General features: G+C 38.0%; 1 protein-coding gene across 1 annotated transcript; it reads right to left on the bottom strand.

Annotated features, from left to right (window-relative positions):
- Positions 1 to 1,463: 1,463 nt before the first annotated feature.
- On the bottom strand, positions 1,464 to 17,530 carry LOC119477701 (polypyrimidine tract-binding protein 3-like). The gene is made up of 14 exons (XM_037751800.1): positions 17,381 to 17,530; positions 15,474 to 15,537; positions 13,452 to 13,618; positions 12,492 to 12,635; positions 11,968 to 12,123; positions 10,937 to 11,047; positions 10,664 to 10,820; positions 9,405 to 9,464; positions 8,792 to 8,904; positions 8,671 to 8,704; positions 8,168 to 8,260; positions 6,492 to 6,714; positions 6,275 to 6,352; positions 1,464 to 6,169 (listed from the first exon to the last, which is right to left on the bottom strand). The coding sequence occupies exons 1-14, from the start codon at positions 17,528 to 17,530 to the stop codon at positions 6,037 to 6,039; spliced, it is 1,683 nt and encodes a 560-aa protein (XP_037607728.1). The 3' UTR covers positions 1,464 to 6,036.
- Positions 17,531 to 18,305: the final 775 nt, after the last annotated feature.

Here is an 18,305-nt window from a genome sequence, read left to right as displayed (position 1 = left end):
AAAGTTATTGCGTTAAAGAAATTAGTGACGTTAAATTAAATGTGCGTTAACGTGTTATTATCACGTTAACGTTGACAGCCCTAATAATTATGAAACACATCTTAAAACTACTTTATCTGGTCTGAACTTTTTGTTTCATAGTTACAAAACTAATAAAAAAATAACTCATAATTACGACGACTTTATTTTGTGAGTAAGAAATCGGTGATTGTAACAAAAATCAGATAATTACGTGATTTTTTTTTATCTCGTAATTACAAAATAATTGTAGAAGGAGTAAAAATCTGTATCGTAGTTAAAAACAGGAACTCTACGAGACGTCGTTAAAGGGTCTGTTAGTAAGAATCCTAAATGTGTTGTTAACAGCTTCACCTGTGTCCGTTAAGTCAACTAAGGTCAGCGTCCTGTTGCTGGCGCTTGTGCTCGCTCTACATAGACATGAAGGAGCATCACTCAACACAGTGAGGAGACACACGTCAGCTAAAAGCACAATATCACTCTATATTTCAGCTGCTTGGCAGTAATGTTAGCTGACCAGACCAAGGTCTCTCCATGAATCAATGCTGATCCTAGTGTTGGCTTTTTTCAGCGGAGACACACGCGAGCGACCATGAGACACCGACCAGCAATGATTTATACGTTAAGAAGTTACTTACAGTCCCTTTAATAGACCCCAACACGTCTTCAGTGAAACGAGAGAACGAGCCGTGACAGAAACAAAGATTGGCCAATGAGATCAGAGAATTTTTGTTAAGTTGTAAATCTAATTAGTTTTGTATTTTTTCTCTCTCTCTCTCTCTCTCTCTCTCTCTCTATATATATATATTATTTTTTTGTTAAGTTGTTACTCCCCCCCGATAAAAGTAAAGAGTTAAACCCGATTCAGCACTGAATGAACTCTCCAGTATTCTGTGACGCTTAACGGTCGCTGCATTTCATGAGATTCACAAAACATCCAATAAAACACAGGACCAAATATAGAAACTATAAAATGACAAAAAAATAAATAAATCACATTTCTGAGTCTAAACACTGTACACTGTGTGTGTGTGTGTGTGTGCGTGCGTGTGCGTGGACGATCACAGGTGTTTTTTTAAAGCTGTGTTGCTTCACTGTTAGCCATTAGCTGTTAGCGTAGCCACGTGGGGCGGGGGGGTGGGTGGGGGGGGTTTGGTTGATGACGTCAGCTTTGAGTCGGACGAACCTCTGTCGCCGTCGTCCGATTGGATCGTTAGGATTCTTTATTTGTTTATTGTTGTATTTCTTTTTTTTATTACAAATATCTGCTGTAGTCTGCGAAGCGACCAATCACAGCTGAGGATTGCGTCAACACAGGAACAATAAAGTTTTATCCTTTCAAAGCTGAACTTTAAAATGTGCTGGTTTGTTGAGAATGTGTCTCGCAATCTGATTGGCTGGCTGGACAGACGGTGGGCGGGGCTTGCAGAGACCGACGACAGCCATTGGTTGTCAGATTATTTATTTATTCAGTGACTCATGCTACAACTTCCTGTCACACTTTCAGAATAAATAAAAATTAAATCAAGCACAGACCCCCCCCCCATGCACTGGTATTAATATTAAAAAATATTCCATATAATAATAACAATAATAGTCCTACCTTCTCCCACAATGCACCACAAGTACTTTACATTCATTAGCATAGAAAAACAGGAACATTCAGGTACAAAAGGGGGAATTTGGGTAAAATGGATAACGATGTGAACCCGTTTTAATTCACTAAAAACATGTTGAACATATTCTGATATTTCTGAAGGAGTTTCAAATATTTCTAACAATTTTTAGATTTCAATAATTTCAATTACTGTCGAGACTGTTTTATGTTTTCATGTTACAAGTAACAATACTTCTAAAGTTACAGTATCGAGTACGCAACATACAAGACATGTTGCTTTACATGCACAAGTATTGTAACGTGTTACATACAATGTAGTAGTATTTAATATGTAACATGTATGATGTTTTAAAATACATACAAGTATTATAACATGTTACAACACTTATAACAAGTATTGTAACGTTTATACAAGGTTGAAAAATACAAGTATGTTACGTTATAATACTACATTTGACAATACATGTACTTTAGCATGTAGTGTATGTTATTACATACTTGTATTTAACACAAGTATAATACATTACAAGCAATAACTTAACATTAGTATACAAGTGTAACGTACTTGTATCTGCATACTTTCAACATGTAATTATGGTCATTATAGATAATATACATATTGTAACATGTATACTACCATGTATGCAAGATACAAACTAGTGTGTAACATATTACAATACTTTAAATTACAAGTATTGTCACTTTGTTCCAGGTAGTAACTTACGCATTGCAGTATTGTTATGTGTAACAAGTGTTACAAGTATGTAAGATTCAAGTTTACAGGTATTTAACATGTTTCATGATACAGTACGTACAATTACACTATTCATTGAGTTATAAGTACTGTCACCTGTTACGAGTAGTAATTTACAAATGACAGTACTTGTAACATGTACACCTGTAACTTGTTACGACTTCACAATACATGTAAAATGTTCACTGTTACTTGAACCATGTTACATGTTACAACATGTTACAAGTGTAACAATATTGTGTTACATGTTACAAATGTAATGTAACATCACATCAACATGTTTCATGTGTAACGTCACATCATGTTACAATATGTTACAAATGTAACGTAACATCATGTTTCATGTTACAAATGTAACATCATGTTTCATGTTACAAATGTAACATGTTACAACATGTTACAAATGTAATGTAACCATGTTACAACATGTTACAAGTGTAACAACATCGTGTTACATGTTACAAATGTAATGTAACATCACATCAACATGTTTCATGTGTAACGTCACATCATGTTACAACATGTTACAAGTGTAACATCATCGTGTTACATGTTACAAATGTAACGTAACATCACAGCAACATGTTTCATGTGTAACGTCACAACATGTTACAACATGTTACAAGTGTAACAACATCGTGTTACATGTTACAAGTGTAACATCATGTTACATGTTAGAAGTGTAACAACATTGTGTTACATGTTACAAGTGTAACGTAACATCACATCAACATGTTACAAATGTAACGTCACATCATGTTTCATGTTACAACAAGTTACAAGTGTAACATTGTTAATGTGCTGTTTTATTAGTCAGGTTTTAAAACGTAAAACATTTTCAACATGTTTTCTTGCAGTGAATCAGCAGCGCTTCCCAACAAGAACAGTATCGTAAAGTTCTGAAATGCCTGCTGGGATATCTAACAAAGAGTGGGCAGAGCTATGAGGTAAAAGATTCTTTAATTAATTAATTAACCCTTCCTTTGGTTTTAATTGATTGTTGTTTTCATTGATGGGATGGGCGGGGCTATATGATAAGTTCACATGTAGCCCTGAAACAGGATGTGATGTCACAAAAAAACGACTTTCACTTCATGTGAAACCAGTAACCTTTTTACCTGAAACGTGAAGACATGAAAACATAAATATTTACATAACTTTACGTTAAAGAATATGTTTTGTGTGTACGGAGAAAAAACTTAAATACTGGGAAGTAAAAAAAAAAAAAAAAAAAAAGTTTGGAAAGCCATTTAAACAGGAAGTGATGTCATAATGGAAGAATGAGTTGGTCCAATTAAAAGGCACGCAAACTTTGGTTTGGTTGACCTCGCCGCCCACTTTTTTTTCAAGGCTTCGTTATCACCAAATTTAATTTAAAACATTTTCAGACGTTTTGCTGTTGCAAAATAATTACATAAAAATTGAAATCAAAATATTTTGAATATTTTTGCTGATTTTATGTCTGCTGTCACGCTGCGTTTTATTGATAAACAAACCAAAAATGTAAACCAAGCTAAGCTCAGCCGCCGCCTCCTTCACAATATTTAATATGTATATATTTAATATTTAACCCAATCAGCTCCGGTCGGGAGGTCAGAGGTCAGAGGTCAGAAGGCAAACTGGGAATCGGCAGCTTCCTGTTTTTTGTGGCTTTTTTTTCCTGTTTAAAGAAAATCAACACCAAAAATCCAATAACATAAAATTAAAATAAAAACTAAGTAAAGGTTTAAAAAAACAAGAGCTGGATTTGAATTAAATATATATTTTAATAGAAAAAAAAGAAGGTGGGACATTTGAAGATCAACCAATCACAGCTCAGCTTGATACACACAAATATATATACACACACGTATAAATACACACACACACACACACACACACACGCAGGTACGACAGGTGGGCGGGACGTCGAAAGCATTACCTATGTCATGTTTTACAGTATAAACACATTCATGATTAAAAAACCTTCCCCAAAATATATAAACCAACAATACGACATAAAATCATTTTCAACTAACTAAGTGAAAAACTTGTACAAAAAAATCAAGTCAGATCAAAACAACCCGCCACCAGAACTCCACCAGAACTCCACCAAAACTCCACGTAAAAAAGAAATAACAACCAGCAGAATAATTCAGAAAATAAGGCACAGAAGAAGGTCGGTTGAGATCGCAGCCAGCTAAAGTTCTACAGTCGTAACAATAATAATGATAATAATAATTTAAGTCAAAACAGTAGCATGAAGTGCCGTTGAGAAAGGCACGTCGCTGAGGATTCAAAGATCTGTAAACCATCGAAAGCCTTTGCCCAAAACTGCCGATTTCAATGAGCTTTTGTTAAAGTTGTTTTCCAGAAGTTCATTAAAGAGGCAGAATTAAAAAAATTAACAATAAAAAATGGACTCAATTAAAAAAACTCAGACAATGATTAAAATATTAATGATTTCATTTTGCTTTTACAGTAAAAAATAACCTCAATAAATAAAGATTTACTGGTTTTATTTTTATCCATGCTGAGTAACTTTAAATATTAAAAAAAACAAAATAAAGAAAAATAAAATTTAAAATGTTTCCATTATTTTGGGGATTTTGAGAAAAAGCAGTTTTTAATTTCTCTTTTTAACTAAAAAGATTTTTTTTTATTTTCATCACATTAATTTAAACATTTAGACAAAAAAAAAAGTTTAACTCACAATAGCGCCTTGTTGGGACTCCACTACCCACAATGCATTGCTACTGGGAGCTCAGTCTGCTCAGGAATGATGTGCTCTGTAACCTCTGTAACCATGGCAACGCCCACCGCCGCGTTGGGACATCATCTGTGATGTCAGAGTGTTTAATAGGCACAGAAAGCTCGGTGGTGTCGGGGCTCTCCCATTGGTCGGTTTGTTCCCACCATCAGCCAATCAGAGGCCCTGAAGTCAAAGGTCAAAGGTCAGATAAAAGGGTTGGAGGGAGACTCGGAGGTCAGATGGTGGACTAGGAGAAGGAGACTCGGAGGTCAGATGGTGGACTTGGAGAAGGAGACTTGGAGGTCAGATGGTGGACTAGGAGAAGGAGACTCGGAGGTCAGATGGTGGACTAGGAGAAGGAGACTCGGAGGTCAGATGGTGGACTTGGAGAAGGAGACTCGGAGGTCAGATGGTGGACTAGGAGAAGGAGACTCGGAGGTCAGATGGTGGACTAGGAGAAGGAGACTCGGAGGTCAGATGGTGGACTAGGAGAGGGAGACTCGGAGGTCAGATGGTGGACTAGGAGAAGGAGACTCGGAGGTCAGATGGTGGACTTGGAGAAGGAGACTTGGAGGTCAGATGGTGGACTAGGAGAAGGAGACTTGGAGGTCAGATGGTGGACTTGGAGAAGGAGACTCGGAGGTCAGATGGTGGACTAGGAGAAGGAGACTCGGAGGTCAGATGGTGGACTAGGAGAAGGAGACTCGGAGGTCAGATGGTGGACTTGGAGAAGGAGACTCGGAGGTCAGATGGTGGACTAGGAGAAGGAGACTTGGAGGTCAGATGGTGGACTTGGAGAAGGAGACTCGGAGGTCAGATGGTGGACTAGGAGAAGGAGACTCGGAGGTCAGATGGTGGACTAGGAGAAGGAGACTCGGAGGTCAGATGGTGGACTAGGAGAAGGAGACTCGGAGGTCAGATGGTGGACTTGGAGAAGGAGACTCGGAGGTGCTGGTTGTGGTCCAGCTGGTGGTCGTGCAGAGCGATCAGAGCCTCGATGGCCTCCTCCACCGACGCCAGCTGCATCAGAGCCATCTTCCTGTCCTTCCTGTGAGGCAGCGAGAGATTGATTATTGATTTGATCTGATCATAAATATTGTCTGAGAGTAAATAAACAGTTTAGATAGAGATCGAGAGATTCAGAGTTACTCACTGGAAGAACTTGAAGGCTTTAACTGTGAATCCAGCGGAGGAGAACAAGTCCTTCAACACCTCCTCGCTGACCGACGACCTGCGACACGAGACGAGGGAACATTAACAACCACAGAAAGACTGGAGAGAGTGACGGCACATGTTGAGAGGAACGAGGATGCTCGTGTTCAGAGAGTTATCTGTATATTGTCTGCGGTAGTGAAGTAAAGGAACGTAACGGGATGTTGGAGAGGTGCAGCGTGGCCGACGGAGGGAAGATGTTGTTGAAGTTTTTGGATCCAGGTTTTTTGAAGCGGTGGAGGGCGGAGCCGGAGAAGTCCCGGGTCAGCGTCTGCTCTTCTTGCCCCGCCCCCCCGCGAGGCAGCTGCACCACCGGGTGTTTGGACAGCATCACCCGGATCACGTTACCATGGAGACGCTGCCCGTTCAGGTGACTCATTGCTGGTGGGGGGGATAGGAGGGGGGGAAGAAAAATAAATTACATATGACTTTACTTTAACTTAAAGAAAGGAGCGATACTAAAACTCTTTTTCCTACGGAAGCCCTGAACAGCAAGTGGGAATCTTTTTTTTTCTGGTGATCCATTTTATAAGTCTGATCTAAATAATTTTTCTCTCCTGCGTTCATGACTTAAGAACAGGCGGGAAAACGTTTTTGCCAGGATAATCTTTCTAAGTTAATTTTTTTTCCTGTGTGAAAACAAGTGAAAAAAAATTCTTCCATCTGTTTTCCCTAAAAAAAGAAAAAAAAATATTTTTTTATCCAACAAAAGAAAACAAATATTTAAAGAAATCTGCCAAAAAAAAAAAAATTCACTTGTTTTCAGACAAGAAAAAAAAGTAACTTCGAAAAATCTGTAAAAAAAATATTTCCATCTGTTTTCCTTAAAAAATAAATAACTTGGAAAAATCTGCCAAAAAAAAGAAAAGAAATTAGCGTACATTTCTTTTTACCCGTTTTCCCTAAGAGGCAAAATAAAATAATCACTTGTTTTCAGACAGGAAAAAACAATAACTTACATTATTTTTATCTGTTTCACAGACAAAAACGTAGAAAGATTATCCTGGCAAAAGAAATAAATAATAATAATTCCACCTGTTCTTAAATTTCTCGCTTGCCTTTAAGGGCTTCCGTATATTTCCATTTCGTCAGAAATAAAAATATTTTAGTGTTTAATTTGTTTCTTCATTGTTTTATAAAACGCGGAGAACAGCATATTTATTATTTTTTATTATATATTAATTTAATTTCCAGTGAAGTTTCTGTTTCAAAATGTTATTGTTGGTTCTTTTAATAACTCACAAATATTATTAGTGTTGATCTGACTTAAATAATTGATAAACCATAAACTCATGATCAATTATTTTCCAAAAATGTTGTTTTATGACTTTCTTATCACTTAACATGTATTTATTTAATTGATTAATTAATTAATTTAATTAATTTGTTTTAATTAAATAAAACAAATTAAATTGAAATAAATAAAATAAAATAAAATAAATTAAAATTAATTAATTAATTAAATTCTTTAATTCAGTTATCGCATTTTTCTGTCGACACACAGACATTTGTAGATTTTGATGAAGAAAACTCCTCAACTCTTCAGTCTATACTGAATTTAATTGAATTTAATTTAACAATAAACTGTTATCAACCTCGAGATAATTAATTTAATAATGTGATCTGAAGATTTAATAAAAAGCTCTCAGCTTCCGTCTTCTGTCTGCAACATTAATCTTCTATAATGATTAGGTAAGTATTATAAAATGTGAAGAACGTCTGCAGCCGCTCTGCTCTCCGCCGCCTCATTGAATTAAACTTTGAAACAGTTTTAACACAAATCATTTGTATGTTTTTAGGCTTCAGAAGAAATCATTGTGAATGTTTGTCGTACCGAGTTGAGCCTGAGTGGCGTCGCTCATCTGAACCAGAGCATTTTCCTTCTTGTTGAAGAGGATCTTCACTCGCTGAACGTCCCCATAAACACCTGGAAACACACAAAAACACACAAAAACATAAAACATATGATTCACTTCTGTTCAGAAAGACGACAGAAAACTAAAATAATCTAAACATCATCCTTTAATATTTGATATGAACTTTAAGTCCTTCTGACCATAAGACAAGTCTAGAATTTAATTATTTAATATTTAATCATTTAATTGGCTTACAAATGGTCAAATTTAAATGAACCATAAATAATACTATTTATTAAACTGTTGAATATAAACATGAAGTGAAGGGTTAGTGTGGATGTGTCTGTAGTGTGGTTGTACGTGCAGTATGCTGCCGTGCTCTGAGAGGTATGATCAGTGTTTTTGTGAATGGAGTCTGGTGGCTTTACAGTCATAATTATATTTCTTAATATGAATGGTGAATGTTTTTAATGTTTCTTACCAAACAGGATGAAGAGGCAGTGAGGCGAGACGCTCTGCAGAGACAAACAGGGTTAATAAAGTTAGTTAGAGAGTGCAGCGCTCTGATTGGTCGCTTGCTGTGTGACTGTGTGACCTCTGACCTCTGGGTTCAGGTTGGACACCAGCAGCACAGAGTGACCTGCAGGAGGCGCCACCTGCAGCGAGACACAAGGAGGAGACATCAGCTGGCCGGGGACGGCCGCCATCGACATGCCTGAGGACGAAGAGGAAGAGGAAGAGGAAGAGGAAGAGGAGGACGAAGAGGAAGAGGAGGAGGAGGAGGAGGAGGAGGAAGATGAGGAGGAAGAAGAGAAGGAAGAGGAAGAGGAAGAGGAAGAGGAGGAGGAAGAGGAGGACGAGGAAGTATTACTTTTACTTTTTCCTTCAGTGCTTCTTTTATATTCTTTGCTCTATTTTATAAGTAGGGATGCACCGATACCGATACCGGTCCGATACTGTGCTCATGTACTCGTACTCACAAAACGGCACCGATGCCACTTTACGTCAGCGTGACGTTAACCTCTCGCCACCAGCCCGCCGTGTGTCGCTCACACCCTCCAGCTGGCTGTTAACGAGGGTCTTTTGGCACAGAGAAGTACTCGTATCGGTACTCCGTATCGGAGAGAACCACATGTAAGTACTTGTACTCGGTCTGATAAACGGCGGTATCGCTGCATCTCTAGTTATAATCATTTAACATATTTGATGACTCACCTGTGTGTTGGTGGAAGGTCGGCGGGAAACCTGCAGCTCCGTATGGAGGCAGAGCTACACCTGGAACACACACACACACACACACACACACACGCACACGCACATAAACACACACACACACACACACACACACACACACACACACACACACGCACACACACACACACACACACACGCACACACGCACACACGCACACACAGTTAACACAGCATTCATTGAGCAGCTCTTGCAGCAGCAACACGTCCAAATAAGACAAAAACAAACGTGTCATTCTCATCACGGCAGAGCGCCACGACTCAGGCAAAACTCTCAGGATTTAATTCCAACATTTGACTGCGACAAGTTGAGAAGTTGTTGTTGTGAAGCCGGTGTTGTGTTGAGTTCTGTTTCCTGTCAATGTGTCCCCCCTACCTGAACCTGAACCTGAACCTGAACCGATGGTTCCTTCAAATAGAGTCCATATGAATTTTTTTGGTGCATAATAAGTTAATATATTGTAATTTTAGTCGTATATTGTTTTTCTTGGTAATTGATGAAAGTGTTGATATTCCAACGGCCTCATCTTCTTCCTCTGCCGTTATACATTTACATCTCCTACATTATCTTACTGTTGTTAGCCTCTGTAGCTTCTAGACGCCGACAGTAACTTTAATATATCCGTTGCTTAGCAGCGGCGTTCAACACTATTGGACGGGGGAGCAGACTTCAACACAACATCGGCACCAGAGGACTGGTGGTGGTGTGGTGATCTTGGGCGGTGCTGCATGTTGTAGTTCCCGTCTCTGAGGGCTTCTGGGAGTGGCGTTCAGGTCCCGATGGTTCGTGGGATTAAACAGCTCTCAGCTACATAGCTTGTTCTAGTGTTCGTCAGTGACTCCATCGTGAGTCTGTATAATTGGAGTTATTGTACCAGAGAACAGCTGTTAAACACCGCAGAGCACCGTGGACGTGAACAAAGTGTAAAAGACGTTTCCAGATGTTGCCGTCCACTCAGCCGTCAGCAGACAGCAGAGACGGAGTGACGGAGGTTATAACGCTCCAAACTTACACTACATTTTGGCGAGGAAAAACTGTCATGGCCATTTTATTATTAGTAAAACAACTTAATACAAAGTAGCCACCTTGTATTAAACTACTTCCTGTCAAGTCGCCCTCAGAGACGTGTCGGCGTCCTGCAGTAACGGTGACAGAAGATAAGTCGCTTGTTTGGTTTCCGGTATCATTGGTGAGCATTAGCATCAGCATGAGCCGGTCTTACCGAACGCGGCGGCGGGGTCCAGCTCTCCGGTCGGGAGATCGGCTCTGGTGAAGTCTCGGCTCTTGTCGTTGTTGTACTTGACGTTGAGCGCGCTCAGTTTGGAGAAGTCGATCCTCAGCGTGCAGCAGCCGTTATAGATGTTCTGACCGTCCAGAGACTGAAACACAGGAAGACACACAGCGGCCATCTGATTGGTCCACAGCTCAGCAGGGACAGTGAATAGCATTTATACACCTGTGTGTGTGTGATGGAGAGAGCGTGCACGTGACTCACGGCCTTGGCGTGCTGAGCGTGCACGATCTCACTGAACTGCAGCAGAGCCTGAAACTGATTGTTTCTGGTGAACGTGATGATCTTCAACACCGAGCCGAACTTACTGAAGATCTGAAAACACACCACATATTAATACAATATAATAATATACAATAATAAACCAGCTATATAAAACAATAATAACAATAATATAATAATATACAATAATAAACCCGCTATATAAAACAATAATAATAATAATATACAATAATAAACCAGCTATATATAATAACAATAATAACAATATAATAATATACAATAATAAACCAGCTATATAAAACAACAACAATAACAATATAATAATATACAATAATAAACCAGCTATGTAAAACAACAACAATAATAATAACAATATTAATATACAATAATAAACCAGCTATATAAAACAATAATAATAATAATATAATAATATACAATAATAAACCAGCTATATAAAACAATAATAATAATAATATACAATAATAAACCAGCTATATAAAACAATAATAATAATAATATACAATAATAAAACAGCTATATAAAACAACAACAATAACAATAATAACAATATAATAATATACAATAATAAAACAGCTATATATAATAACAATAATAACAATATAATAATATACAATAATAAAACAGCTATATATAATAACAACAATAACAACAATATAATAATATACAATAATCAACCAGCTATATAAAACAATAATAATTATAATTTTAATAATAATAATAACAAACCAGTAATATAAAACAACAACAATAATAATAATTATAATATAAATAATTACAAAAACAATAATAATAGCAATACAAATAATAATAATAATAATAAAGAACATCAATAATAATAAAAATAGCTATAATCATAACAATAATAAAAAATAATAGCAATAATAATAATAATAATGACAATATTAATAATAATTCTAATAATAACGATAATAATAATAATAATAAATCTAATAATAATTATAATTATAATAATAGAAGCATGGATATGCGACCTGCTGCAGGACCTCCAGTGTCACCGGGTAAAATAAATTCTCCACAATGATTCTCAGGACGGGACTCTGACCGGGAGCTAAGCCCCGCCCCTCTCCTCCTGACGCCATGTTCCCAGAATGCACTGCTGCTGCACTGATGGCCTGCAGCGCCGCTCTCTGTCAGCAAACAAACACATTTTAACTATTTAAAAGAACGATTACATGTAAAATATCATTTTAATAGTAGGTTAAAAAAAATGTACATTTAAAAATCAAATAAACTTTTATTCTCTTAAGGTGAGAAAAACATTTAAAAATACAACAAATAAATATTAATATCACCATGGGATGACTTTAATTTGTCCGTTACAGTTAATTTCCTTTTTGTTTTAATTATTTAGTATTTTAAATTCATCTGTAAAGCACTATGTTTATTAATAATAATAATAATATTAACACATTCTGACGTTAAAATTCTCAAAAAGAATTTCAATAACAACAGTTGAAGTGTTGAAGTGGGCGGGGCCAGAGCCGCTGCTCCTCACCTGATTGGTCAGGTTGTCGGTCTTGAGCTCGCGGTGGGTGGAGTACTGGATGAAGATTGGCTGGTTCCTGACGGTGGGCGGGGCCGAGGTGTAGTAGTTCACCATGGTAACGGCCGCTTCCTCCGACGCCATTTCTAAAAACGCCTGAAGGAAAAAAAGACAGATAACGGCTCAATATGGACGATCAACTATGATCAGTTCTGTGATTAATCATTCTAATGGATCGACAGTGAGGAGTGAGTGATTACAGACACTGACAATATGTTTATGACAGATTTAGAACAAATGAAAACGTTAATAAATAGAACCATGAATCAAGGTGAGACGCAAATACATAAAATTTAAAATTAAAAACATTTAAAATGTGTGAAGAAGGATTTTGGTGCATGGAGATAAAAATCATACAAAAGTCAAGAAACAAATGAGAAATTAAATAAAAAAATTTACAATAAAGAAAATTAAAAAATATATAGAAATATTTATAAAAAGAAATACACCTGTTGTGCTAGTTTTTGATAAATAAATAAATGTGGAAATTAAACAAAATAGTTTTATTCTTCAGATTTTCCTGAAACTAAACTTCTTATTTCTGAGTCCACAGAAAAAAATACTAATATCTTTAAAAGTTGTTGAAAATAAAATTCTAAAATAAATGTAGTGCAGGTCTGTCGTGTTTTAAAATGTCGCTCAAATTAAATTAATTTCTCATAAAAAAAGAAATTACAGAAGTCGTAAAAATTCTGTAGAATTTTTAGAAATTCAGCATTTTGTTTCTGTGAATTCACAGAAATAAATCAGAACAGAAGTTTAGTTTTAGGAAAACCTGGAAACAGCATTATTTTTAATATTTGTATTATTGGGTAATTACTACATTTTTATCATCAAACATCAGAATGTCCCCGATGGATCATAAACCGGTTTGAGTCTGTTAGCTCTTAGCTGTTAGCTCTTAGCACTCACCTGGTTTTTGGCCTTCAGCGTTATCAGCTTACTAACTCGGCCGAAAGGAAGTGCTAGAGTGAGCACTTCCTGTTCAGAGACGTCAGCAGGAAGCTGACGCAGGTGAAGGACCGGAGACGGGACGCACTGAGCGCGCTCAGAAACACACAGCCTATCAGTGCCATCCACTGTGGACAGACACGAAACACACAGGTGAGTCCATTAACTAAACACACAGGTGAGTCCAGTAACGAAACACACAGGTGAGTCTAGTAACTAAACACACAGGTGAGTCCAGTAACTAAACACACAGGTGAGTCCAGTAACTAAACACACAGGTGAGTCCAGTAACTAAACACACAGGTGAGTCCAATAACTAAACACACAGGTGAGTCCAGTATCTAAACACACAGGTGAGTCTAGTAACTAAACACACAGGTGAGTCCAGTAACTAAACACACAGGTGAGTCCAGTAACTAAACACACAGGTGAGTCCAGTAACGAAACACACAGGTGAGTCCAGTAACTAAACACACAGGTGAGTCCAATAACTAAACACACAGGTGAGTCCAGTATCTAAACACACAGGTGAGTCTAGTAACTAAACACACAGGTGAGTCCAATAACTAAACACACAGGTGAGTCCAGTAACTAAACACACAGGTGAGTCCAGTAACGAAACACACAGGTGAGTCCAGTAACTAAACACACAGGTGAGTCCAGTAACGAAACACACAGGTGAGTCCAGTAACGAAACACACAGGTGAGTCCAGTAACTAAACACACAGGTGAGTCCAATAACTAAACACACAGGTGAGTCCAGTATCTAAACACACAGGTGAGTCTAGTAACTAAACACACAGGTGAGTCCAGTAACTAAACACACAGGTGAGTCCATTAACTAAACACACAGGTGAGTCCAATAACTAAACACACAGGTGAGTCTAGTAACTAAACACACAGGTGAGTCCATTAACTAAACACACAGGTGAGTCCAATAACTAAACACACAGGTGAGTCTAGTAACTAAACACACAGGTGAGTCCATTAACTAAACACACAGGTGAGTCCATTAACTAAACACACAGGTGAGTCCAGTAACTAAACACACAGGTGAGTCCAGTATCTAAACACACAGGTGAGTCCATTAACTAAATACACAGGTGAGTCCAATAACTAAACACACAGGTGAGTCTAGTAACTAAACACACAGGTGAGTCCATTAACTAAACACACAGGTGAGTCCAGTAACGAAACACACAGGTGAGTCCAGTAACGAAACACACAGGTGAGTCCAGTAACTAAACACACAGGTGAGTCCAGTAACGAAACACACAGGTGAGTCCAGTAACGAAACACACAGGTGAGTCCAGTAACTAAACACACAGGTGAGTCCAATAACTAAACACACAGGTGAGTCCAGTATCTAAACACACAGGTGAGTCTAGTAACTAAACACACAGGTGAGTCCAGTAACTAAACACACAGGTGAGTCCAGTAACTAAACACACAGGTGAGTCCAGTAACTAAACACACAGGTGAGTCCAATAACTAAACACACAGGTGAGTCCAGTATCTAAACACACAGGTGAGTCTAGTAACTAAACACACAGGTGAGTCCAGTAACTAAACACACAGGTGAGTCCAGTAACTAAACACACAGGTGAGTCCAGTAACGAAACACACAGGTGAGTCCAGTAACGAAACACACAGGTGAGTCCAGTAACGAAACACACAGGTGAGTCCAGTAACTAAACACACAGGTGAGTCCAATAACTAAACACACAGGTGAGTCCAGTATCTAAACACACAGGTGAGTCTAGTAACTAAACACACAGGTGAGTCCAGTAACTAAACACACAGGTGAGTCCAGTAACTAAACACACAGGTGAGTCCAGTAACTAAACACACAGGTGAGTCCAGTAACTAAACACACAGGTGAGTCCAGTAACCAAACACACAGGTGAGTCCAGTAACCAAACACACAGGTGAGTCCTCGGTACGTTCATAATGGGCCAGCATGTTTTGAGAGGCTGGTCTCACCTGTGGACAGGTTGGAGGTGCTCATGTTCGCAGAGCAGCTGAAGGAGGAAGTAAACACTGATTCCTATAGAGACAAACACATATGTTAATATTATACAGTATATACAGTATGTATATATATATATATATATATATATATATATATATATATAAAATACATATATATATATATATATATAAAATACTATATGTATATTATATATAAACATCAAATAAATATGAATCTACTAAAAGGAGTAGTAAAAGCTGGAACCAAAGGATGTTTGACATTTTTGTTTGATAATTTAATTAATTATAAAAAATGGTAATTTTCTTTGATTGACGAACAGATTAATTGATCAACGTCTCTGCTCTACTTCCACCTTTATTTTATTTGTTTCATCTCATAACATCATTTAGGGTTGTAACTAACTAACAATTACTTACATTATTTATTAATGATATTTATTGATCGGCCCATATCCGACACAAACGATTAATCGATTATTAAAACAACGCGGACTAATTATCTTTCTATCGACTAACTGTTGAAGAACAGACTGAAGAATCACTAAAGATGGCTGTTTATGTTTAGTATTTTTACTGTTTTATTCACATAAAGACCGTTAAAGGGTCTGTTAGTAAGAATCATAATGTGTTGTTAACAGCTTCACCTGTGTCCGTTAAGTCAACTAAAGTCAGCGTCCTGTTGCTGGCGCTTGTGCTCGCTCTACATAGACATGAAGGAGCATCGCTCAACACAGTGAGGAGACACACGTCAGCTAAAAGCACAATATCACTCTACTGCACGCTACCAGAATGCATTGCTGCGCGGCTGCTTACATAGACAATGAATGGGGAGCGTGGAAAGCACGGAGCCTGTGGACACGGACCGTCATGGTTCGTGTCCACAGGGCCGTTTTTTATCGCGAGGGGACACGATGCTTCCCAACATTGGACGCTTGGTGGGCGTGTCACTAGACCCAGGCTGTCCCCACCTGATTGGACGAACGCTTTCCCGCCGTTGGCTGCTGCTCCCAGCTTTCAAACTGGAACCAGTATGGAGGCTCGTTTGGAAACTTTCTTCTCTTATTTCACGTAAATAGTTCACTGAAATGTGTTTCTGAAAACATTTGAGGCGAGAAATAATCCACGCAGTTGCTGAATCTGTCTTTATTTTAGATCGACAACGTTTATTTTAAAAGATTCTTGGGAGTTTGGAGAGGCGGCGAGTCGCGTCGGACGCCCGTGATTTGCATAAACTAGACGAGCCCTCAACTTTATGCAAATAAGGAGCGGGCGTCGTGGCGCTCTGTTTCTCGAATCGCGACGCCACGCTACCAGAATGCATTGCGCGGCTGCTTACATAGACAATGAATGGAGAGCGTGGAGAGCGTGGAGAGCGTGGAGAGCACGGAGGCTGTGGATACGGACCGTCACTCTGAATAGAGTAGAAACACGAGACACCGACCAGCAATGACTCATACGTGTTAGACGTTACGAACAGTCCCTTTAATAAACATTGTCCGGTTAGTTCAGGACACATTAGAAACACCTGAACTGAGAACATTTATAACATTTTAACGACATAAACACGAAGGATTCAGAGAATGTAAATACTGTTCTATACAGGCTGTTCTCTGTGTTCACGCAGCTATCGCGAGAGTTCAGCAAATCAAATCCCGCCGTTGAATCGTCACTCTTCGCTCGCGACGCTCTCAACAAAAACACACAACCAGAAACACGAGAAGAAGAACAGCGCGCGAGGAGCGGGAAGAGGGAGAGGGCTGCGTGGCGGGAAAATGTTCCGGTAAACAACAACAACAACAACAACAACAGCAGACAGGAGGGAGTGACGCGGAGGGCTCGCGCAGGTTCAGTCACCAGGGAAACCAGAGAGACGGCGGGAAAGGTTCTGGCGCGCTCACCCGTCCATGGTCCGCGAGGAGGAGGAAGAGGAGGATGAAGAAGAAGAAGAGGAGGAAGAGGAGGAAGAGTATCTCTCGCGCCGCAGCCAGCCGCCACCACGGAGAGAACGACGAGCTCACTTCCTGTTTGGTGACGTCACGGGACAACATGGCGGCGGACCCGCCTCAGATCAGATCAGATCAGATCAATAATAATCAATAACTCAGCTCAAACGCAGAGAAACAAAACATGTCAAACATTCAGAAAAATTAAAATAAGATGTTCTCCTGTTTGTAGTCCAATGCAAGTTGTTTTATTCTCTTATTAATTTGTAATAAATCATTATGTATCATGTCTCTGTGGTAGTCTGCTGTCTGAAGGGTCACTAATGTAACAACAACAATAATTATAACAATAATAACAATAACAATAATAATAACAATAACAATAATAACAATACTAATAACAATAACAATAATAACAATAATAATAATAATAACAATAACAATAATAACAATACTAATAACAATAATAATAATTATTATTATTATTATTATTATTATTATTATTAATGCATGAAAAAAGGATAATAAAAAGGGGACAGGAATCAGAATAATTTATCCAAAATGTTATTATCACATACAGTAAGTATATATACTATATATATATATATATATATATAGTATATATGTAATAACATACAATAACATTTATTCCAGTATATACTGATACATATAGGCTGATATATATGTGCAGTATTCAATATACACATACTACACAGTAATAATAACAACACCATGAAATATACAGCATAATAACAGAAATAAAGGAGAGTGCCTTATTAAAGTATACTGTGTGATATAAAAGCAGGTGTGGATCTAAATCCAACAGAAGAAGAAGAAACACTACAGGTAGTTCAACAGAATATTTTCACAGTAAGGTCCA

This window comes from Sebastes umbrosus, chromosome 19, assembly GCF_015220745.1.
Source record: "Sebastes umbrosus isolate fSebUmb1 chromosome 19, fSebUmb1.pri, whole genome shotgun sequence".
Classification (NCBI taxonomy): domain Eukaryota; kingdom Metazoa; phylum Chordata; class Actinopteri; order Perciformes; family Sebastidae; genus Sebastes; species Sebastes umbrosus.
Note: the sequence above shows the minus strand (reverse complement) of the source record. Positions and strands in the feature narration are given on the sequence as shown.